This window comes from Erpetoichthys calabaricus, chromosome 16 (assembly GCF_900747795.2).
Source record: "Erpetoichthys calabaricus chromosome 16, fErpCal1.3, whole genome shotgun sequence".
NCBI lineage: Eukaryota > Metazoa > Chordata > Cladistia > Polypteriformes > Polypteridae > Erpetoichthys > Erpetoichthys calabaricus.
The window spans coordinates 53202399-53228201 of record NC_041409.2 but is presented as its reverse complement, the minus strand read 5'-3'; the positions used below and the strand labels follow the sequence as shown (position 1 = coordinate 53228201).

General features: G+C 38.2%; 1 protein-coding gene across 3 annotated transcripts; it reads left to right on the top strand.

The window, feature by feature from the left end:
- Positions 1 to 525: 525 nt before the first annotated feature.
- LOC127526021 (uncharacterized) lies at positions 526 to 17933 on the top strand. Of its 3 annotated transcripts, none has more exons than XM_051919854.1 (7): positions 526 to 682; positions 3933 to 4026; positions 5138 to 5245; positions 6181 to 6425; positions 8730 to 8823; positions 14108 to 14215; positions 16103 to 17933. In XM_051919854.1, exons 1-7 carry the CDS (start codon positions 642 to 644, stop codon positions 16151 to 16153), a joined length of 741 nt encoding a protein of 246 aa, XP_051775814.1. In that variant the 5' UTR covers positions 526 to 641; the 3' UTR covers positions 16154 to 17933. The 3 variants fall into 3 exon arrangements, with proteins under 3 accessions (XP_051775814.1, XP_051775816.1, XP_051775815.1); XM_051919855.1 differs by lacking the exon at positions 526 to 682 and adding an exon at positions 3127 to 3188; XM_051919856.1 differs by lacking the exon at positions 5138 to 5245 and having other exon boundaries at positions 527 to 682.
- The last annotated feature ends 7870 nt before the right edge of the window (positions 17934 to 25803 follow it).

Genomic DNA, 25803 nt, shown 5'->3' with positions numbered 1-25803 from the left:
CATGACTAGGCAAAAACACTACATTTTGTGCTAACTGGCATGGCATCATCGGTGAATAATTTTTTCATTATATTAAAAGCCAACCCCTAAATTTTTCATTCCTCTGTGTACAGTCTTCATATCTCCTGTGTTTCTGCACAGTTTGTTTCCACATAGTCAGGTTACCCTTTTCTATCCCAATGATGTGGTGACTAGCTTGTTATGTGTGAGAGGTTCTGAGTCATAAACTGCTATGTGACTGACATTTCTGGGATAGGCTAAGGATCGTCAGGCCTCATGGTTGACCCATACATTTCCTTACAGTGAGGTCTGCAAGTCTGTTTTTGGGCTTTACACAGTCCATGGTCTCCATGTAGCAGGCTTTCACTAGAATATTCTTGAAAAAATGTGTGAGGCCTGTTTCTACTCTGGGTTAGTTCCAAACATTAGATATGTTTTCAGCTTTTGGAGCAATGGAGTAAAATGTGAATCTTTGAATTAGAATTTAATTGAATTTAGAATGTTTCGAAAAAAAATGTTTGTAGATTACTCTGCTTCAATTTTATGTTCTCAATTTTTCCAAAATATGTTTTTCATTTGAATAGAATGAGCATGAGAACACCCAAGCGGAAGATGTGAGTTGCCACCAGAGCATAGAGGAGATGAGGATTTTACTTGCAGCAGCAGATGAAAACAATTTAATGTATGTAATCTGTTTATCCTAGAACTGTGTTTTTGTGAGTGTGTACAAAATGAAATACCCTGAAAATGGGGAGAACATGCTCCATATTCTAGCTGGAACCAAAACTGGTAGCAACGCCAAAGCAGTCCAAAACAATCATTATTTCAATAGAATGTGCCCTGAAAATAACATCATTTACAAATAAAATTACTGAAATGCAACCAATTATACATTTTTTTGAAATGTCAAAAAAAAATGTCTTACAGCCTCCTGTAATAGAGATTGACTACACTATATTGCCAAAACCATCTGTATTTAGTAATATAAAGAACACCTTCTGCTGGCACAAGTGTTGAGTTGCATGCACAACTGTGTATTTACCACAGCATAACAATACTAGCAGTAGACAAGGTCATTATGAAGGGCTCGATTCACTTTCAACATGGCATGGCACTGCTACAGATACCCTATCAAATGTAAGTGACATTTTTGTGAAGCAAACATGTTTGGGAGCTGTAACAGCTCATCCTCAAAGTGACGGGCCTGTTTGGGTGTGCAATTCATCACTATGGAACTCACAACTGCATCGGAAAGCAACGTCAGCACAAAAGCTGTTCATCTTGATTTAAATAGCATTGGTTTCCATGGCCAAACAGCTATAGTCAAGCTTAACATTGCCATGCACAATGCCAAGCTTTGGTAGAGTGGTGTAAAGCTCACCACTGTTGTACACTGGAGTAGTGAAAATGCGTGGTCTGGAGTGATGGAACATGCTTTATTTGTTGGTCATCTTATGGGTGAGCCTGGATTTGGCAAAAAGCCTGGAGAACGGCAAATATCTCAATGCCTAATGTCAGCTGTAAAGTATGGTGGAGGAGGCAGCATAGTCTGGGGATGATTGTATTGGTTAAGGCTAGGCCCGCTTGTTCTAGTGGTGTCAAAATGTAACACTAAACCATACAAGAACATTCCAGACAATTCTGTGTTTCCTACTTTGTAGCAAAAATTTGTGGGAATGATTGGCTCCAGCAGACCCCCGTGACCCTGTGTTATGATATAGCGGTTTGGACAATGACTGACTGAATGTCTTTTACTGTGGTAGCATGATAATGCACTGTGCAAAAGTAAGGACCATGCAGAAATTGTTTGGTAAGTGTGAATTGGAAACACCCATGGGATGAAGTGAAGTGCTGCTTGTGAGCCAGACTTAAGTGCCCAACATTAGTGCTTGGCCTCACTAAATGCTCTTGGGGCTGAATGGAATTAAATCATTGCAGCAATGTTCCAATAGTGGAAAGTTTTCCTAGAAGTTTTTACAGTTGCAAAGAGTTTGACTAAGGAAATATTGTTACTACCTTTGCTTTTACTAGTAATGTTGGACAAACAGGTGTCTGAATAATTTTGGACATATAATGTAAATTCTAGACATTACCTGACTGGTTATATTCTGTGATAGATAGACAGACATAAACTGTGTCCATACAGTCTATTTATTAAGCATGTTGTGTGACTTGATTAGAATTCTTTCAGCAGCAGTACAGCTTGGTTTCCAGGAGAAGTAATTAAAAAGCAGACATCATGATTATAAAGTATTTCATTACTGAATATATTTGGCCCGATAGTTTCATATGCCCTTCAGATATTTTGGAGTACTGAAAAATGAATTTGGACAGCTCCATGTTAGTATTTCAGCGTGCTGATATTTTTTAATAAAGCACCACTTTTTGGAGGTCATCCAGTGTTGTCTCTGAGCTGCATCTCCCTGGGAATTCAAATGTTGAGGGACATGTATGATGAGTCTGGGTTTATTACATTCCAGTTTCTTTGCTTAAAATTTTTCATTTCATCTTTCTCATTTGTCTTTTATCTACAGCTCAGATTTGTCCTCAGGACGTTTGGAAATTTGTCTTTTTTCTCTGTTACCTGTGCATCCTCTGTACAACTTTCCTGCCTCTTCGGTCTGTCCTGTTAAGTCAGTTTCTTCTATGAATGTCTTTCTGCATGGTACCGGCTTTGTGCGGTCCCTATAATGTTGAAATGGGCTTTTAAGCTTCCTTCATCTGATTCTTTGTGCAGATGTACTACCCCAACTCTATTTTTTTAATAAAATAAGCATTTTATTCACAATTCTTATTTTATTCCTAGATTATGTTCTTTACTTGGCCTAGATTCTGACCCGCTCTGTAAACTTTGTTCTCTTAACACTTTGGGAACTTTCTTCCACACGTCCTGGGACTGTCTTCCTGTAGTTGGTCTCCAGTAATTGTTCTCCTTTTATGCTGCCACTGTTGTTTTTTTTTTGTTGTTTTTTTTTTTTTTTTTACTTTTCTCTGCCCTCTTTTTGCCTATTTTTCATCAGCAAGTTATTACTTTAGATAGATAGATAGATAGATAGATAGATAGATAGATAGATAGATAGATAGATAGATAGATAGATAGATAGATAGATAGATAGATAGATAGATAGATAGATACTTTATGTTAAGTTGCTGCCAAATCTTGCTGGTGTCTAGGTGGAAGAATCAAGGTAGGTCCACGTTTAATGCTTAGTAGTCTCCCTTTATCAATTTAAGTATGCTAGAGCTGTTAGCAGCACACATAAATGGTTGTTTTGATAAGACCCTCTTACATTGGGAGTATATTGCTTCATTGGTATAAAGCTATAATACCTGCTGGGTGCCCTCTGATATTCTTGTATTTTGTTCTTCTGTCTGTTTTCTGGAGCGAGGGTGCTTTAACAGGGAGGCACAGTGATGCCTTATGTTACCTTTTAGTTTTGTTCCAATTTGGTATGGTAAAAGGTCAGACGGAAGGAGAAGAGATGGGAGGGCGCTGGCAGGTTATAATTCTGTTTATCTGGTTTATCTCTTTCTAAATCCTGTTACTTCTTTTATGTCTTTCAACAATTGATACTTTTGTATACCTTTCAAGTAAAAAAAAATATAGATTAAAAAAAGTATTTAATCACTGACCTAGGGTACTGAATAGGCAGAGGGAGCAGCAAAATTTTGAAATCACAGGTCAGGAGTACAGTTTCATACCTCAAGAGATGACCAAATAAATATGCCCATGCTATAAGGGCTGTGGTAACCATTGCACAACATATTGGGAGTGCACAAACACGAATGCCTGTTACATTAACCACATTATGACAGAGATATTACATTAGAGCAAAAATAAACATAAATCAAAGAAAGCAGAGCAGGATTGTATATTCAAATGTGAATGTCCTGGTGATGATCAACTTCCTTATTCTCTCTGTTCTTTACAGACTTCAGGACTCATATGTTTGTATCGAGTCTGAACTCAGTAAGCAGGAGAAGGAAATGAAGCAACTCAGAGACACAATATCAAGGAATATGGAGGTAGAATTCTTACACTTTATACTGATTTCTTTAAATGTGTAATTCTCAATTGAATGTGTATGTGAATTTGCTGTTTGCTTAGAAGTAATTTCCCATTTGAACTTTTGCTGTGCTCTATGCAACATCTCACTTCAAGTTCGTTGCAGTTACCTGAATGTGAGATTTTGCTTATCCTACAAGTCAACCTAATATGTTGTAATTCCTTTGGTCTGTTTAAATTCTCAGTGGTTACGTGACCATCATTGTTTTCTCCACTATAGTTACAGATTTGTAGGCATCAGTGTTTTGACCTTTCCTGTACCTCACACCACTTACTTGTTCCGTAATATCTTTTATATGCTGCTTTGGAAATGTCTGGAAGTTGGAAGTGTCTTGTTGGCACATACCTAGCCTGCTCCCTGACAGATGTTTATCACCTTTCTGCACTCTAAAATAAAGACAATGCCATCAGATGAATTTTTGCTGTCGGACTAAGATGGAGGATAAGGCAATATGGCTGTAAAAATAGTGACCAAATGCTTAAAAAAACAAAAATAAGAACAAGCAATCACACAGTTACATATAAAGTGCCTAAATATGACTGTAGCAAACCAGAGCAAAAATGGCATGACAAAGATTCAAGTAAAAACTACAAACTAGAGGACAAAGTTGGCTGGCTTAGTTACTAATCACTACTGGAAATCCAAGAGTGTATTAAGGTTGGAATTTATTATAGCTTAGTAAAGCTTCAGATAACACCAAAATGGCAAACCCCAAGCACAATCATAAGCACGCCTGAGTGTGAGTATTGAAAGGGAATGCATGTGGCATTGAAGGCTTTACCTGAGTGTTGCTATTTGCGGGAAATCGCCAAACTTTATATTCTGTGGTAGTAAACCAATGCAGAGAAATGTATATAGCCTAGGAGAAGAAATATTGAAATTATTATGGTTTGATAAACCTGTTAGATATAATAGATACAAAGACAACTGAACAAAAATAATTTTTTCATGTGAGGAGGTAAGTAATGCAATGCTAAAATGTTTTTATGGTTCGTGAATTTTAGGGAACAGACAGAAGATCTAAATAACTCACTACATGTGTTGCTGTGTGTGTCCTTGTTTTTGATCAGGAAACAAGAATGTTAGAAATGAAAACTCAAAACTTAAAACACCTCACAGAGTGCATCCTCGAAGAATTTCCAGATCTGGTACAGAAACGTCAGGAAATGGAAAATGAAGTAAGCAAGCCACCTAATGGATCTTCATTTTTTTAAAAGGATATTCATTCACTATGCTAAGCAGCAACATCTGTGCCTATGTCTGACACACTGTATGACCTTCAAGGAAGAAAATGACAGCGCATTCTGTACATGTAAAGTTTTATATAGAAAAGTGCTCTTTAAATAAAGGCTGTATATATCTGGGAAGCAAACCAAGACAATGTTGAGTAGGTTTGGGGTGCCACAGGCTACCTAATTTATTGATGTTCGGTATGGTTTAGAAAGAATAGAGCAGGCAGTGACAACTGGGATGCTCCTGGTCTCTGGGCTGGTCAACAGCTGATGACAAATGGCTAATGCTAGACCATTAATGTAGTGGGTGGACTAAAAGAGGCTAGTGAGGAGGTAGGGCTGAGGAGACCTCACAGTTTCCTTTATTGGCTGCAGTCTTCTTGATCAAGGATGAAAGTGAAAATAGTCGAACTCTATGTGGCTCTCAGTGCATTCCCCTGAGTCAAGAGATGAATGCGATATACACATTTATGAGTTAAATTAGACCATGTGTCTGAGAGATTGAGAGAGAATATTTTATGTAGAGCTGGCTTCTATTCACCCTCTAACAGAAAGTTCTTGCTTCCAGTGCTGTCTCAGATTATGTAAAATACATTTCTAAAAACTGGGAGTCTGTTAATACTCCCTATATCTTTATCATAACTGTAAAGTATAACCTCTATGGTAGATAATTTAAAAGATTTAAAAACTTGATCTAGTTTCAAATTTGATGAAATGTACTGTTGTTCAAAGGATGTAACTGTTATATAAATATAGAGAGTGACAGTTTTGTTCTTTATAATTTTACATGTACTTGTGTTAAAAGGATCTCGTACCATTAGTTTTAATTTAATTGTTACATTCAGGTAAATTTTTGAAATTGAACAAACACTCTGTTGTAGGAGTCAGCTGACCCTGACAGGCTACTGGAAGAAAGCCAAAGCAAACAGGCAGGCAATGAGCAAGTTGGTTCAAGTGGCCAGGCTGAGCATCTCGAGCAGCATTCTTTCACAGAATCAAGCTCTAGAAAACAGTGTGAAAGGCTAAGTGAACAGAAGAATGTGAATATGCAAGAGGCCATCTATGAGAATATGAGTCTGGAGCAAATGAAAATTATACTGCAGCAAAAAATGGATGAGGCCATACTGTATGTTATTTATTTCTACTTTTGTTTTGAATCCTGCACAGAAAATGCAGATTTAGCACATGTCATGTTAAGGCAAACTGCAGAATCAGGGACTGCAGGTTTTTATTTCGTTTCTGATTCTGACAACTTGTTTGACATGTTTTTTTTTTTTGTTTCTTTATGTTCAGTAATTGAATAAGCTTAGTGTAGTCATTTATTAATATTCATTTACTCGGTTTCAGAACAACTCATCAGTATTTTATAGTTATTGTCCTAAAGTGCTTTCCCCTTCATTCTTTTTTTAATTAGAATGGCTGAACACCCTTTGTGTAAAACTGAACAGACAGCATACAGTGGGCTCATTCAGAGCTGAAATCAGTCAGTCTCCAACCCACTATATCCTAACACAGGGTCACGGGGGTCTGCCGGATCCAATCCCAGCCAGCACATGGCGCAAGGCAGGAACAAATCCCTGGGCAGGGCGCCAGCCCACCGCAGGTCACACACACACACACACACCAAGGACAATTTTAGGATCGCCAATGCACCTAACCTGCATGCCTTTGGACTGTGGGCGGAAATCTGAGCACCCAGGGAAAACCCACGCAAACACGGGGAGAACATGCAAACTCTACACAGGGAGGACCCGGGATGCGAACCCAGGTCTCTTTACTGTGAGGCAGCAGCGCTACCACTTCGCCACCGTGCCGCCCCAGAGTTGAAATGTAAACTTAAATTCACTAAACTTTTCTTGAAGCAGCAGATTTAGAATTCTGAGTGCGTGCTAATCAAAGACAAAACAAGTATTTTTGTAGTAGTAGTAGCATTGTCATGCATGCACAATACACTGGAGTTCTTACTTGAATGTGGGGCCAACATCCATAATGGTGCCACTCTCCAGTGAGATGACATTACAGAGTATAAGACTGGCAATATACTCTTAAGGCCATCCATTCATTTTTTTATAGTCCACATTTCCCATTATGTAGTCAGAACCCAAAGTTAATTGGCAGGAAAATCACAGAAAGGAGGAGACATTTCTGCATGGTTCTTGGCATACAGAATGTTAGGCAGACATGCAACAAATGGTAGAAATAGAAGAGCTTTTTGGTGCTGGCAATAGCACAGTAGTTAGCACTCCTTCCTAACGGCTCTATAGTCTTAAGATCTGTGCAGAAAATAGGTTGGTGGTGCTAGAAACCGCTTTTAAAATTTTGTTGCTTTCTTTTACAATATGAATCTAATGTGGCTTCTGGTTGCCTAACATCAGTCAAAGCATAAGATAAGATGAGAATCACATGTTTTATGTTTTTGAAGACAGTTTCTCTTCCCAAAGTCTTAGTGACATTGGAACTGACATACGAGAGACTGAGATACCCGAGAGTTAGTTTTGCATCCCAAGAAGGCCATAGAACAGGCAATGAAGTGTTCTTTTCAGACTACAAAAATGAGTATTTGATAAAAGTGTATTATTATTGAAACCGTGTTAATGAATTCAAGAAACACCTTATGTTCAGTCATTTTAATCCAAAAGATAAACGTTTTATCAAAAAATAATGCTGCAGTAAATTGTCTATATAAAACTTGAGTTATATCATTACTGCATATTTCTCCAATGAACATCAGTTACTTGACCAATTACATCCCAAAAATGAACTTTAGCATTGCCTCTTTGCTCCATTCTTTTTTCATTTTCTGAAAGTCTTTCCACTAGCACCAGCATGAGATATGCCAGGGACTGTGTCAAAGGACTTATCACCTGCATTAAGAAATAAGACACAAGAGGGCAAAGTATTAGTCATCTTCTGAAGCTTGAAACACCAAATGAACTCAGTAAATGTGTATTTAGTTGTGTTAAACTTTCATAGTCATCCTGAACTCTGCTTATCAAAGTCATTTTCTCAAAATGCAATAAAGTGATCTAGACAAATGTGTTCTTTAAGTATTATATAGCATGTGTTTTCTTTTTGCTGATCATTTTTGATCACTACCTACTTTATATTGCCTTTTTTTCAAGCTTGTGTATTTCTTAGTGCAGTGACAAAGCTTTCTTCAGTGGCTAACTTAAATAAATAGATAAATAATTTTCTAAGTTCTAGGCAATCTAATATGTACATATTTTCTTGTATGTACAGCATTTGTTGTATAAAACCAAAAAAGATCTGAAAACATAAGGCAATACATTTGCAAAAATGGCATCATATATAAGGGAGAAAAAACACACACTTAGAATTGATATGAAAAACATGTTAAGTATACTTTTACGTGGCGGGAACTGAGTGGGAACTAATTATATTGATTTCTGTAATTTTCATTTTTTGTCAGGCTTGATGACATTTATGTCAACTTAAAGCATCAAGTTCTTAAACAGGGCAATGTGATAAGGGACCTTAATGAAGAACTGGAGGTGATAACATTGGTAAGTCTCTCTTACACCAAAATGTTAATAAAAAACAGCTTTTGATTTAGGCTGATTTTCCAATTTTGTTTAACAGCTTCTTTGTTCTTATTGTTTTCAACTCAAAGAATGAGCTAATTTTTAATTTCTTTGCTCTCAGGTCCTTTTTAATGCAAAATAAACAATGCCTCCACATGGATTTTTCAATGCACTTTAAATGGCAATCACAGCTTAGTTAGCAATTCCCAGCCTGTCATTGCTTTCTGACTTTTTATGAAATGTGCAATTCTGTTCTCTCTCACTCTAACACTTCATAAAATATCACATTTGATCCTGAAGCCTAGCTCTTCACTTTCAAACCTGAAACTCTTATTAATGGATAGGGCTATCTGGTAAAGCATTGCAGAAGTTCTGGACTCTTTCAGCCAACCGACATTCTGCAGTCGGTAGATATTGCTCTATTGCTTCTGTTGTCGCTGCTTTCTTCGGCACTGACTGAAAGTACAAATATATATGATTTTGCTTTTGTCTGCAGTCTGCATTCATTTCTTTAGACACTGAATTGTGAATGTTCAGGTTATGAGAAAGTTTATATTCGGTGCACATTTTTGTCTCTCTATATATAAAAGAAAATCCTGGAATGGAAAGCAAATGCAAGGCTACGATACGTGATAATCTCGTAAGACATTTTAAAGACCCGCGAGAGCAAAGACACGCCCTACTTACAATCTATCAAATAGGACAATAGGCAGCAAAACATTCAGTCTTGTGAAGGATTTGAGCACACACAGATCCAGGGCCCTCAACACATATAAAGCGTATAAGGGCAGTACGTTATAAATTAAATGTCGACATCTAAACGAAGAAGAGAGCAGCGCGTAGAAAAGAGACTCAAATGTGTTGGACAGAAAAAAGAGCAAAAAAGAATGATCGAGGTGCAAATTCAGAAAATAAGGAAAGTAATTATCAGCCCGGAACAAGTGGAATTAAAAAAAAGCACGTCCAATCCGGGTCAGAATTAAAAGACAATAAGTAAAAGAAAGTAGAACTTTTAAAGACGTTTACAAACGTTGGCGCTAAACACATGCAGAGCAGGTCAGAGACTATGAAACCAGGGAAGTTAGAAAGGCTCAAAAAAAAAAAAAAACGGCGCTATACACATGTGGAGAAAGTTAAAGGATATGAAAGTAGGAAAATTAGAAAATATAAAAAAAGAAAGTAAAGATCGCAGTAGCGCAAACAAACAAACTGCCTCATTTAACTATGCAAGTATCTATCTATCTATCTATCTATCTATCTATCTACCAGTCTAACTTTGGTTTTGCACAATAATTACTATTATTGCACCTTAACACTTAATTCTACTTTATTCACATAATTGTACTTATTTATTATGTTCTACTATACTATTACCTTTCAATCTATGACTTTTTGTTAATCTAACTGATATTCTTCTAACTTTGCACAGTTTTTGATAAGCGGATCAGGATGCATTTCACGGTGTGTTGTCCGGTTTCCTCCCACAGTCCAAAGACATGCAGGTTAGGTGGATTGGTGATTCTAAATTGGCCCTAGTGTGTGCTTGGTGTGTGGGTGTGTTTGTGTGTGTCCTGCGGTGGGTTGGCACCCTGCCCGGGATTGGTTCCCTGCCTTGTGCCCTATGTTGGCTGGGATTGGCTCCAGCAGACCCCCGTGACCCTGTGTTCGTATTCAGCGGGTTGGAAAATGGATGGATGGATGTTCTGTATAACTATCCATCCATCCATCCATCGTCTTCCGCTTATCCGTCTGTATAACTATGCATGTGGCAAATAAAGAATCTTGAGAATTTAAAAAAAAAACAGAGTTTACCGCACATGCATTTATTGGTTACTTTGTTCATGTATATATATTTATCTGTCTGCTTATTTAAAAAGCTACATTTACCCCAGGAGTCAAAAACGTTCTGTCTAGCCCTTGTACAAAAACCTAGACAAAAGCTGGGGTATCACCTTGGTAACCCCATGTACTTTTGGAACTGTGAGAGGAAAATAGCACAACTTTACAGACAGGAGTCCAATGCAGAACTCTACTTACTTTTTTACTTTGTAAAAAAAAATTATTAACTGCTGATGATGTAGATCGTTTTGTCTGTGCTGAAATTCCAAACAGAGAAACCTGTCCTGACCTCATTAAAAAGATTCAGCATATTGGGACTCACAAGATTACAAATATTGTTTTTACAGAAGTTCTGAAATAAAAGTGAAACTAATGAAATAGCAACAATTCAAAGAAAAAAAAAAAAATCTTAGAAGTTTGTATCCAGAAAACCAAACACGGGGGTTGGTGAGCGAAGTGAGCAGGGGGCAAAGCCCCCTAGTTTCTTAAATAAATATTAGGATGTCATCATCTGTCAAACATCACTGAGTATCCTGAATAAAAATACTGTTACACTGCATTAAATATACACAAGTTAATTACATTGCTTAAAAGGAGACCACACACAATGAAAAAAGCAGTATTAAACAAAATGTTTATTCCCTGGATATTAGTGATAAACAGAGATAAACACTATAACTGAAACTTAAATAAAAATGTGTTTTTATTTTTGGGGTCAAACTAATCAAACTTAATAGTATAAACCAGTGTTTCCCAAACACGGTCCTAGGGGACCCCCTGTGTCTGCAGGTTTTTGTTCTAACCAGATTCCTAATCAGTGACAACACCTGACAGCACTGATCTCATTTAATTAGCTGGTTTTTTTCTTTCTTTTATTCGACATTCAGAAAAGCATAGCAGCGTGATTTTTACTTTTATAGGACATTTAGAAATATTTCTTCTTTTGCTATAGATTTAAATGCTTAAATCTGTTTTGTTGATTTCATTATACTTTGCCCTTTCTCTGTGCAATTTTTCCCCCTTCGTTGTATCTTAATAATGACAATTTAAAATGAGCAGATCAGACACGCTGGCAAACAACACTCAATAATCAAAGGCTGCAACTACTTTAGAGTCAGACCTACTAATTAGTAAATAATGGATTAATTAAACAATTAGAAGACCTAGAAAAGTAAAATGAAAATCAAGATGAAAATACTGTTCAAAAGAAAAAAAATACATTATTCCTATAAAGCTGCTTTTTACATTTTTATATATATATATATATATATATATATATATATATATATATATATATATATATATATATATATATATATATATATAGCAAACTTAGTTTTCCAATTTCTATATTTTTCCCTAAACACAGAACTTGGGAAATATCAGTTCACTTAATTAGTCTAGGAGTTCAATTAAAAAAATAAGCAGGTTGGAACAAAAACCTGCAGCCACAGGGGGTCCTCAGGACCGAGTTTGGGAAGCACTGCCTGATTCTTATTTTCCTTAGTTTTTTTTTCTGTCATTTGAAAAGTGTTTAGATATAAAACAATGCAGCAATTTTTTTAGAAGTTATTAGGAACCAGGAGATGCATATGCAACCAAAACCAAGAGCAAGTATGTGCTGAAAGCCAGAGGATCTCTCTTAAATAAAGTCCTCTACAAAATTCAATATTGATAGTTGGAAAAAGAGAGTTGAAATGTATGTAATCAGATTTATCAGAGAAACAGTCAATAAATCACTGACTAACTGAAATTTTTTATCCACACTCTTGGACAGTGTGCCACATGCCATTCTGACCTTTATATTATTGAGTTAATAACATCACCAGCCATCACTTCTGGTGACCACAATAGCTAGCAACACATCAACACATAACTAGACTTTCCCCTCTGGACAAATAAAGTTTGATCTATCTATCATTACATTATATTGTGGCAAAATAACAGCTTTAATAAAAAAAAATTGATGTGAAATTCAAAATATAGCGATAGTAAAATCAGCAAAGCTCAAACAAAAATGTTAAAGAACACAATATATTTGAGTCCTCTGTTATTAAAAATCATAATAAAATATTAACCGACCACAAGAAAAAATTTCTAGCATTTAAAAAAAAAACATATCAGAAGCATGACAAAAGTTTCTAAAATGTACCTTAAATTGAATTAAGCGGGTTATATATTACGTACTGTAAATTCACAGGGACAAACTTAAAATCATTCCTTCATTAGAATGTATCCATTGTTTTTTGCTATAAAATACAGCAAAGTGAAGAACACCACAGAGCAGAGAGGTATTAGTAGTAATAATGTCACCTTATTGATTATGAGTATGGGATGCAGAATTAGCAGTATTGAGAGGAGCTGCAAAGTCCAAGGATCACTAGGTAACAAAGTATCCTTGTGGCCTGGTTTGTCAGTCTTCCCCAGTCCCCAAAGAGTCTTAAAATATTAAGCCTGTCTGTGCTTTAAAGCTATACATTTGAAAAATCAAGTTCCTTCTCAAAGTTCAACAGCTTGTAATGTTGTTTGGTATATGTGAATTTTCTCAATATATGTGTGTATTTGTATTTATGTAACATTTTGCTGCATTGATACTCAGTGTGTGATAGAACTAGAAATAAACAAACTCGAGGAGAAAAGAAACATAATGCCAAGTCTTGCTGAGCTCCACTGCAATCTTCCTTTCAAATCAATAAGCATACAGTACATTAAGATGATTTACACTTGCGTTTTTATGAATTGTTTATCTTTGTTGTGTTGTCCATCTGAAACAAGCAGAGGATAATTGATATGCACTTTATATGATTAATTTAATTTGAAACAAAGGTCTCCATTAGACCTCACATGCACTTGGGGAGTTGTCTGTTTGATTTGTTATTGAAAGATGAGTTTTGTATACTTGTTTATTATTATTGTTACATGGATAAAGTACAATGAAATTCTTACTCATATGTGCTAATCAATATACATCATGTTGCCACCCTACAGCTTATGTTTTCACTGTTTTACTAATTTCATTTTATCTGAACTTCCTCTGGCCATCTGCTGCTTTATGACATCTGATGTACTGTTTAAAAAGTAACAGTGACTGATTTGTGAAGGTGTATTTTGCTTTAAGTGAGTTTTCCATCCACGTTCCTCTCAGCTTTAGTTTTGTTGAAACTCCATCAAATATTTGTTCCTCTTGTAGCTTTGGTGTATTATAGAGTAAGGTGCATATTTACACATTGATATTAGCATCTGCTGTTGTGACTTTATATGATTTCCTTTTGATAATTTTTCCCACCAGACTGTCAACTGTAAATATTTTTTTTTTGTGGATGTGATTTTAGTCAAAAATAAAAAATGAAAAGCATGATTTGATCCAGCCTTTTAAGAAGCAATGCAGGTAGTGAACAAGTTACTTTGTGTGTTTTCTTTTTATAAGGAAAAGAAAAAGCGGGAGAGAGAATTTCACAGATTAAAACATCTCACAGAATGTATCCAAGAGGAATTTCACACTCTGTTAAAGAAGGATCAGCAAACGGGAAGGGACGTAAGTGGCAAATAAAGTGGCATTATTCACAGGCTTAATGGTGCACTCAATACATTTTATTGTAATGTATTTACTGGTTTCATTTTCAAATGTGTAAGTTAATTCACAATACTTGGCAATGAACATTGATCTATACAACAAAAGGGTGTATTAGGGGTTTTGTGTCTGCAGTGACCGTCATAGTTTTTAACTAATTTATTTTTATATAGAACAAGTTCTGAAACAGCAATAGAAGAAGTTCAATCATATTGTCTACATACTGTACATGAACATATATGTTCCAGATACACCCCCTGGACTTAAGGACATGTTGCAGTCCGAGATTCTCAGAAAATTAAACGTGTTTAGTCCTGAGTAGAGGTTGCTGCATGGAGATCTATTCCAGATCTTCAAAATCCTCAAAGAAGTTGATAAATTAGAGCCAGCAGAATTCATTCAGCTTAAGGGGGAATCACATACTGGAGGACATCAATAGAAATTAAGGGGAAGTGCATTTAGGACTGAAGCCGAGAAGCACTTCTTTATACATAATTGAGGGAATCTGAAACAAACAACTGAGGCATGAAGTTGAAGCAGAAACATTGACAACCTTTAAGAAGAATCTAGATAAAATATTGGGACAACTTTTAGCTGAACAAATGAGCAACAAATGGACCTAATGGTCTCCTCTCATTTGTCAAATTTAGATTAGATTTAGAAATACTTTGTTAATCCCTAAGAGAAACTTCAATAATTTGACCAAAAATGTAATTAACTTAAGCAAATCATGACAGTGTCCACTAGCAGAATATTGTTTAGTTCAGAACTTGGTTTAATGAGGCCTAAAATTGTTCTATACAAAAATACAAAACAAGTTCAGTCTGCCTAAAGTTGTCAAAATTGATTCTGGCTTCATGGCACCTGGTAATGGGAAAAATCAAGTTTAAAAAAAAAAGTATTAAAGGAACAGAAACCCGAATTTGTGATTTTAGATTTTTAATTTAAATACTATTTATAATTTAATAACAGAAATCAGAACCAAAACAACATGCAAAGGAAGATGATGTCTTGCTTAATTACATCTTTTTAAGATAAACTTCATGCTGGAAAATTAGTTGTAAATTGAAAAGTGACATGCAATTAGAAACTTAAAAAGCGTTTGGGTTCCAAAAGCCCGGTCTATTACAATTATGCCAAAGGGATTTTGAAAAATATGCTTCAGTCCATACTGTTTGTCGCATTCAGTAATTGAAGAAGCATTTCTTACCATTATGACATAATTCCACCCTGATTATATGCATCTTAACAATAAAATGTAAAATTAAATTACAATCTTATAAAAAATACAAAGTGTAAAATAATGAAGTGCAAACAGCAATTCATTTTTTAGGAGTGGCATTTTGGAACAGTCTGCATGTTCCCAACCACCTCCTCCACCTCCTTTTTATATAGAAGCTTATCAGTCAAGTATGACTTCATTGTAATGCTAAGTGTACATGATCTATACAATTCAACAGCACATGCAGGTCAAGTGATGAAGCAGAAGGATTTGAACCTCTCATCTTGAATACTTTTAATTCCAGGTTTTGCTATATTCAAACCATGATTTTTCAATTTCAAATTCTGACTCAGATATTATTTAATCAAATGTAAACTACATATAGTTTCTAGAGAACCCACATCTGCTTCAAATTCTGCGTGTCTTCAACAGATTTTGAAATGAGAAAAACACATACTGTATGGATACTTTCTTTCTTTAAATAACAGGATTATGTGCCATAATTAGATAAATAACAAGCTCTAAGTTAATATAATCTTTTGGCTCAGCATAAAATAAAATGTGGTATGACCCCTACCTTTCTATTAAAGTTTTTATTATTCTCTAACAGTCTTAACTGTTTTCACTAGGAAAGAGATGGAGAAGATCCTGAGTCAAGCAATGCGAACATTTCTGACTGAAGAAGATGGAGCTGCCCTTGTGCTTCTGTTCCAATTACCGTGCATGCTTGACTTTCACTCATTCGTCCACTTCTCAAATGAGGACACTTACTATGAATATGAAACACCTCAGTTGTGGCATTGGTTCTCCTGGAGGGGCCTGCACATTTCAGGGTCTTTCCACTCATTGGAAGACTTTCACTAGCCATGTGATTGCTGATATAAACCGTATGATTGGTGAACATGCAGTAATAAGAATTACTGAGACAATACTTACACAGACTAATTCAGGACTAGACATAATATTCAAATAGCAGACAATTTGACCTCTGAATTTAAGGGCACTGTGATTTACATATTTATTAAAAGTGTCTTTTTTGCATAATAGAGCTGAAGTGAAACCTACAAAGTGTTTATTAAATTTTATATTGGCAATTTATATATTGGCATAGTAGATTGGCAGTTTCACAAGGCATAACAAGTACCAAGGCTGAAAACCTGTATGTGTCTTTTGTCAATTAATTGCAGAAAAAAATCCCACTGTATGTATACAAGAGGAGATTTCATAATGCTAGATGACATCTTGGGGTTGTTAACATTAGAGGAGCATGGTTCCTTTTTAAAAGTGTTGTGCTTTGCATGCTAATTACCTTTTGGAGAATGCAAACATCTGTGGACTAATCAATAAGGAATTATAATCCTGTGGAGGAATGCTGCGATTAGAGAGATGTTAGAATAAAAAAACCTCCCAGAGTCAGTGTAACCAGTAAGAGGTCACAAGAGGGGTACTGAATTGAACGTGTTCGTTAGTCTCTTGGGCTGGTACCGATGACGAAGCACTGGAATCAAGCAAGGTCAGATCTGCTCAAGAGTTTATTTTCAACTAGCGATGCTCAGGAAATACGCATTAATATATGAACCACTTACCTCTAAAGGGGATCATACAACTGGTCAGCTGACTCATATTGGGAGGCAGCATGTAAACTTACAGAAGTTACAAACTTGTTGGAACCTGAGAGGACACAAGCAATAGCCCACCAGGAGGATGTTTAGTGAGCACCTTGACTGGAGATAATCATTGGTATGTTATGGCTCAGGACTGAATTCATGAAAGTTCCAGCAATGACGTCTTGAAATTGTATCCTATAACTTTGAGAGAGCAACCTAGAGCCCACTTTAATAAAAGAGTCTAAACAGTAAAAACAATTTCCTTTCTTGCTCTGTTCAGTCAAGACGTCCTCTCTGGTGTTTTCCTGTAAAACTGGTCTATTCTAGAAATTGGTCACTGATAAAGAGTCTACCACGTTTACCCATCCCCAGAGACAAGCACTGGCACTGTCCTGTCCATTGCGATTAATTTTCCTAATTTTGAATTCATCTGGTTTACATGTTATGCCCTTTTTTTGTAAGCAAGAAAAAATTCAAAAAGCACCAACTTTTAGGCGATTGGTTTATAAACTGGACTTCCGTTAACGGTGTTATTTGCTCAAGTAAGTGTGTATATGTGTGTAGCTGTGTTTGTTAAGGGTTTCCAAAATAGTTCCAAAGGCAGCTAATAGAAAGTGTTGTGAATTTAGTGGGACATGTATACAAAAAAAGTCACATGGTCTTAAGTGTCTTTGTTTTAAAGGTGTTAGTGAAAATCAAAGCAAACCATTAATACAAAAATTGATAATGCACACAAAAAAATCATTGTCTATGATGTTTCTGTTTAAGGATTGAGTATCTTAATTACTTCTCCTTAAGTTTCTTTATGTTATCATTAATATAGTGTACCAAATATACATTATGACATATATCAGGTGTGACAGTAGATGACGCTATACCAGCGCTTAACCCAGCACAGACAGACACACTTACACGAATTCACACTTTTTATTTTCAGTTCATTACAGTCCTTTGCACTTCACACACCATGCACAAATCACCACAAATAACTCACAGTCCTTTCTCTTTTTCTCTTTATTGCCGCCTCTACTCCACTCTTTGCAAGCTCCGTCCTCTTCCACCCGACTCAGTGAGGTGGCCCCTTTTATAATGCACCCGGATGTGCTCCAGGTGCTCCCTGATGACCTTACTGCAGCAATTCCTGGTGTGGCGGAAGTGCTGCCTGGGCACCTGGAAGCACTCCTGGTGTGGCGGAAGTGCTGCATACCATGACTTCTGAGCCATCCAGGCACCCCCTGGTCTTGGTCTTGGGTCCCCAAAAGGTTGAGCTTCCAAGTGCTGTTCCTGTGGCCCTAACACCCACCAGGGTGGCTGCCTTCTCGTGTTCCATGGGAGGTACTGCTCCTCTCCTGGTCCTTCTATCTTCCAGGTGCCCCAACTGGGCATGAGCCCCAGCCGTCCGCCACACAGGACATACAGTCAGAAACTTATATGCCTCTATAACTGTAAATCTAATCTGTCCAACACTTCATCTTCCAATCTAACTGTCTTTCTAACAATCTGAGATCATTCTATTGACACACCAGAAATATAGCAGAGTATTAAGAATATTCCATTGACAAGTTAGCTTACAGAGAATAAACTTGAATTTTTAGCTATGCTAAACCTTGATACTATTCAAATCAAGGTAATACTTAAATGAATTTAAAATTAACATTAACTTTCTAAGATTGGCTCTTGCAACATGTACTGTTTGTGTTGCTTTTGAGATTGATTTACTGAGGTACATCATATAATTACCTCAGTGAGTTTGCTGCTTTGCCTACTGTCTGCTAACACCATTGCAACTCCATTTTCCATTTGGAGGGCACCTGTCTGAAAACAGCCTACTTGATTTTTTGACAGTCAGGTGTCATGTGTGGATGTGATTGGTAAGAGCTGGCCAGTCACTGGATGTCACTATTGAAAGACCTGCTGTCCTCAGTGTGTGCTGTCGAAAACGGAACATTTTTCCAGCATTATTTCTTCTTAAGTACAGACATAAATCACTGAATCTTTTAAAAATGCTGTGTACGTGTTTGACTGTGTACCTGTCAGATTTCAAATACTGAACCATCAGAGAATCTTTCTTAGATTAAGCTATGCATCTGCATGAATTGAATTTCAGGGTCATATTGGGGCCCCATAACTGACCTGTCAGTTGAGTTTTTGTCTTTTTGTTTGTATATTACATTGTGAATAATAAAGTTATTTTCCGAATTCTCTGTGTGTGTGTAAATCCGTCAAATATCTGAAGATTAGATGTGTCGAGAATAAAGTAAAAGTATTTGGCAGGGTGTCAGATACTGTGGTTTTATTAATTCCAATGTCCACTGTAGTATGGTAATTTCATGTTTTATGTTGTTGTCCAGAGCAGAAGCATCAGAGGCAAAGACGGGGGTTAAGCCTGTCAATGTCCTCACTGAGAAAGAGAAATCCATACCATAACACTGAGATACCCTGTGCACACAAGTGTGCATGGCAGTAGCCAACACTGAGTGGTGTACCTTGTTACTGCAAATGGCCCCGTGTATTAAATCCACTGTGTGTCCCAAGTGTGAGACAATAGCAGGAAGACTGCAAAGTTCCTTCAGCACAGTTTAGAGCATGCCACCCACCTCAAGCTAATGGTGCCTGACCCTCTAAACAAGAAACTGGAATGACTGGAGAACAGCATACAGTATTCCCAAACTGATAGGTGTCCAGAAATTTGCTACATACTGTTCATTTCAAAGGCCTTTCAGGGAAGAAAAGTCACCAAACGCATCTAGAGGATGGTGTAACATGGTGACCCAGCTATGAAGCAGCCCTGGGTGGAATTGTGTATTACTGTGGGGTAAGGGGGGCGGGGGGGGGGGTCAGTAGATTCATGGACTGATTTACTCTTATGCACCTTTAAGCTAAAGTCATGCACACACACATACAAGACCCAGAGTACAAACATTTCAGCACTGATAGAACCCCTAGAGCCGGGTGCACCCTGACATCACTGCTGCTGGCCCCTCCTTCTGGCTTTAAACGTTGCTCAGAAAGAAGGATCCTGAAGTGGTTCTTTGACTGTGGAAAGGAGTCTCTAGCAAGCAGTTTTTTTTTTCTTGATGTCTCTGGTTTTTTGGGTTTAATTGCTTCTGTCTTTGGATGCTGCTTTTTGGATTGTGATTTTGGAATTTGCTTGCCATGGATTGCCTTTTAGACGCATCCTTTTTGATATTTTGAAAATTTTTCTATTTCTCTCTTGTCTTGGTAATAAACTTTCAATTGTTGCCTTTTGTTAGCAAGCAAGAGTTTTACTGTCCTCATCTAGGACTTGGTTGCATTTTTGAACTTTTAAAGCTCCCCATTATTAAGTCGTCTTAGGATGCAGCCTGCAGGTATCTGTTTGGGGATTGCTTGTCAAGAAGAAGATCAGTGAAGGTTATATCCTGCTTTTGTGGTTCATTGTGGAGGCCTTTCACCATGTTTGGAGCTTCTGATTTACAAACTAGCTAGTCATACTCACCCAAGATTATAATGCATTATACTATGAGACAAAAAGAAAATATGTCTGAACTTTACACAGAAAGCTGTTAAGACAAGCTTCAGTAAACTGATTTTGAGCTGTAGACCTTTTCTTCTTAAATGGTCTATAGCAGGGGTCCTCAATCACAGTCCTGGAGGGCCGCAGTGGCTGCAGGTTTTTGCTCCAACCCAATTGTTTAATAAGAAGCACTTATTGTTCAAGTAACAATTCTGCTTCACTTTAGTTGTCTTTCTCATTAAGATTTTGAATCCTTATTGCTTATTTTAGTCTTAAACGGCTGTTTTCTTGGTTTTTAATGGCTCCTAATTAGCAATAACATGCAAATGACCAGCATTTCTCCATATAACTTGTTACCATTTACACCTGTGTGTATTTATCATGCATTATTGGGTTTAATTAAATACTTGGAAGGAAAGTGAAGGACTGAGAATTACTCATCCATTTGAGCCTTCAAATCATTTGGATGATATCCTTAGAAAGGGGAAGAAAATCTAAGGTATGAGAATTACCTGACATAGCAGTGTTAAAGCACTAACAAGCTATGAAATTAAATTATTGGCAAGAATTGCTTTCTAATTAAGCAACCGGGTTAGAACAAAAACCTGCAGCCACTGCAGCCCTCCAGGACTATGATTGAGGACCCCTGGTCTACAGCTCAAAACACCCTCACTGAAGATTGTCTGAACACCTTGCAGCACAGTCTGCTGAGATTTTTCAACAAAATATCCACAGTAAGAACATTGCAATTTTGTCTTTTTGGCACAAGTTGAAATGCTGCAGTTGTCAGTGACAACTTGGGTATAGAGTTAGAAGGTGAATTGAGCAAAAGGCTCATAAGCAGGGAGCAAATCTTCTGGACAATGTTTTAAATGACCAATAATTAATGTGAGAAAAAGAAAAAAATGGGAGATCCTGGAAAAGGGCAAAATCAACTATAATTGTCTAAATCTTTTTAGGAACTGCCAATACTGAAATTCTTTTGAAGTCTTTGACCCAACAGGTGGCAGATGCTGCCATTGTAAATTAAGCAAAATAAATGATGTCTCTCTTCTGCTTTGTTAGTCTTAAGTGTAAAAAAATGTTGGTATCAGTGTAGAATAGTCATACTGTAACAACAAATGTAACATTAAAATGAAATACACAGCCTCAGAATAAAAGGAGAATAAAATTAAAGATGGCATGACACAAAACCTCAGACTACATAACTCAAAACTTCAACAATTTCTACTAGACAGAGTGTGGCACATGGCAGTGCAACCACGAAAGGGGGACAGTGTTCATCATGATTGCGTAGGTATTGTGCACTGCACTGTTCGCTTGTCAAGCAGACTGATTTTTGTGCGGCATCCCAATACATGTTCAATTTGTTGCATCTTGCCAGAAGAAGGGGCCTGAGTTGCCTCGAAAGTTTGCATATTGTAATCTTTTTAGTTAGCTGATAAAAGGTGTCATTTCAATCTAGCCAGTAAACAAAAAAGAGAGTGCATGTGTTATACTTTTATGGAGGATACATCCTGCAACTACAATATGATAAAAACTATTTTAAACTGCTTTTGAAGCACTCAAAAATGAAGTTACAAACAAAGGTTTGTTAAGTCCACAAAAAACAAAAAATTTTATGATCATAATGGTAAGAGAAATTACAACCTGAAAACAAAGAACAAGGGAGAGGCAGAAGGTGTGAGGGCTTTATTGTGATTTTGTAAGGTGGGGGAGTGGAAAAGTCCCGCTTGTGTGACATCAGTACGATGCCTGCTTAGTAAGGCCCAGTGGGGCAATAGGTTTTTCTTGTTTAGTCATTCCATTTGCTATTTACTAATCTGTGTTTTCCCTGTAATCTTAGCCTTCTTTAATGTGTGTCTGGGTTAAATATGTTATTTTTGTGGTTTTGAAGTTTAATGACATTATTCTAGGTACCAAGAGGCACAATACTATGGCAATTATTAGATACACTAGCTATGCTACCTGTCAAAGACAGGTAATAGAACAAATATTTGCAATCTTTTGCCCTACATTTACCTTCAGCGCCTTTTCTCAATATTTGCATGTGGATGCACAAACCGGCGGCACGGTGGCGCAGTGGGTAGCGCTGCTGCCTCGCAGTTGGGAGACCTGGGGACCCGGGTTCGCTTCCCGGGTCCTCCCTGCGTGGAGTTTGCATGTTCTCCCCGTGTCTGCGTGGGTTTCCTCCGGGCACTCCGGTTTCCTCCCACAGTCCAAAGACATGCTGGTTAGGTGGATTGGCGATTCTAAATTGGCCCTAGTGTGTGCTTGGTGTGTGGGTGTGTTTGTGTGTGTCCTGCGGTGGGTTGGCACCCTGCCCGGGATTGGTTCCTGCCTTGTACCCTGTGTTGGCTGGGATTGGCTCCAGCAGACCCCCGTGACCCTGTGTTCGGATTCAGTGGGTTGGAAAATGGATGGATGGATGGATGCACAAACCAGTGTGTTTCTTTGTGCCGGTCCCAAGCCCGGATAAATAGAAAGGGTTACATCAGGAAGGGCATCCGGTGTAAAATTTTGCCAAATCAATATGCGGACAAAAATACAAATTTCCATACCGGACCGGTCGAGCCCCGGGTTAACAACGACCGCCACCAGGGTGCTGGCGGAAATTGAGCTACTGTTGGCCGAAGGAGAAGAAGAGGGGGGAGACGTGTCCGGAGGCAGGAGGAGAGGAGGAAAGTAAAGAGAGTGGAACTGAGGGTAGGAACTTTGAATGTTGGCAGTATGACTGGTAAGGGGAGAGAGTTAGAAGATATGATGGAGAGAAGGAAGGTTGATATATTGTGCGTGCAAGAGACTAAATGGAAGGGGAGTAAGGCCAGGTGGATTGGAGGTGGATTCAAATTGTTCTATCATGGTGTGGATGGGAGGAGAAATGGGGTAGGAGTTATTCTGAAGGAACAGTATGTCCAGAGTGTTTTGGAGGTGAAAAGAGTGTCAGGCAGAGTAATGATTATGAAGCTGGAAATTGGAGGTGTGATGATGAATGTTGTTAGTGCATATGCACCGCAAGTTAGGTGTGCAATGGGTGAGAAAGAAGATTTTTGGAGTGAGTTGGATGAAGTGTTGAACAGTGTACCCAAGAGACAGAAAGTGGTGATTGAAGTGGATTTCAATGGGCATGTTGGTGAAGGGAACAGGGAAGATGAGGAGGTGATGGGTAGGTATGGTGTCAAGGAGAGGAATGAAGAAGGTCAGAGGATAGTGGATTTTGCCAAAAGGATGGACATGGCTGTGGTGAGTACGTATTTTAAGAAGAGGGAGGAACATTGGGTTACGTACAAGAGTGGAAGAAGATGCACACAGGTAGATTACATCCTATGCAGAAGAGTTGATCTGAAGGAGATTGAAGACTGCAAAGTGGTGGCAGGGGAAAGTTTAGTTAAGCAGCCTAGGATGGTGATAGGATGGTAGGATGACGTTGGAGATCAAGAAAAGGAAGAGAGTGAAGGCAGAGCCAAGGATCAAATGGTGGAAGTTGAAAAAGGAAGACTGCAAGGTTGAGTTTAGGGAGGAGGTGAGACAGGCACTGGGTGGCAGTGAAGAGTTACCAGACAGCTGGGAAAACTACAGCAGATGTAGTAAGGGTGACAGCAAGAAGGGTGCTTGGTGTGACATCTGGAAAGTGGAAGGAGGAAAAGGAAACCTGGTGTGGAATGAGGAAATACAGGAGAGTATACAGAGGGAGAGGATGGCAAAGAAGAAGTGGGATAGTCAGAGAGATGCAGAAAGTAGTCAAGAGTACAAGGAGATAAGGCACAAGGTGAAGAGAGAGGTGGTGAAGGCTAAAAAAAAAGCATATGATGAGTTGTATGAGAGGTTGGACACTAAGGAGGGAGAAAAGGACCTGTACTGATTGGCTAGACAGATGGACCGAGCTGGGAAAGATGTGCAGCAGGTTAGGGTGATAAAGGATAAAGATGGAAACGTACTCACAAACGAGGAGAGTGTGTTGAGCAGATGAAAAGAGTACGTTGAGAGGCTGATGAATGAAGAGAACGAGAGAGAGAAGAGGTTGGATGATGTGGAGATAGTGAATCGGGAAGTGCAACTGATTAGCAAGGAGGACGTAAGGACAGCTATGAAGAGAATGAAGAATGGAAAGGCCGTTGGTCCAGATGACATACCTATGGAAGCATGGAGGTGTTTAGGAGAGATGGCAGTGGAGTTTTTAACCAGATTGTTTAATGGAATCTTGGAAAGTGAGAAGATGCCTGAGGAGTGGAGAAGAAGAGTACTGGTGCCGATATTTAAGAATACGGGGGATGTGCAGGACTGCAGTAACTACAGGGGAATAAAATTGATGAGCCACAGCATGAAGTTATGGGAAAGAGTAGTGGAAGCTAGGTTAAGAAGTGAGGTGATGATTAGTGGGCAGCAATATGGTTTCATGCCAAGAAAGAGCACCACAGATGCGATGTTTGCTCTGAGGGTGTTGATGGAGAAGTATAGAGAAGGCCAGAAGGAGTTGCATTGCGTCTTTGTGGACCTGGAGAAAGCATATGAGAGGGTGCCTCGAGAGGAGCTGTGATATTGTATGAAGAAGTGAGGAGTGGCATTGAAGTACGTAAGAGTTGTACAGGATATGTACGAGGGAAGTGTGACAGTGGTGAGGTCTGCGGTAGGAGTGACGAATGCATTCAAGGTGGAGGTGGGATTATATCAGGGATCGGCTCCGAGCCCTTTCTTATTTGCAATGGTGATGGACAGGTTGACAGACGAGATTAGACAGGAGTCCCCATGGACTATGTTGTTTGCTGATGACATTGTGATCTGTAGCGATATTAGGGAGCAGGTTGAGGAGACCCTGGAGAGGTGGAGATATGCTGTAGAGAGGAGAGGAATGAAGGTCAGTAGGAACAAGACAGAATACATGTGTGTAAATGAGAGGAAGGTCAGTGGAATGGTGAGGATGCAGGGAGTAGAGTTGGCGAAGGTGGATGAGTTTATATATTTGGGATCAACAGTACAGAGTAATGGGGATTGTGTAAGAGAGGAGAAAAAGAGTGTAGGCAGGGTGGAATGGGTGGAGAAGAGAGTCAGGAGTAATTTGTGACAGACGGGTATCAGCAAGAGTGAAAGGGAATTCTACAGGACGGTAGTGAGACCAGCTATGTTGTATGGGTTGGAGACGGTGGCACTGACCAGAAAGCAGGAGACAGAGCTGGAGGTAGCAGAGTTAAAGATGCTAAGATTTGCACTGGGTGTGACGAGGATGGAT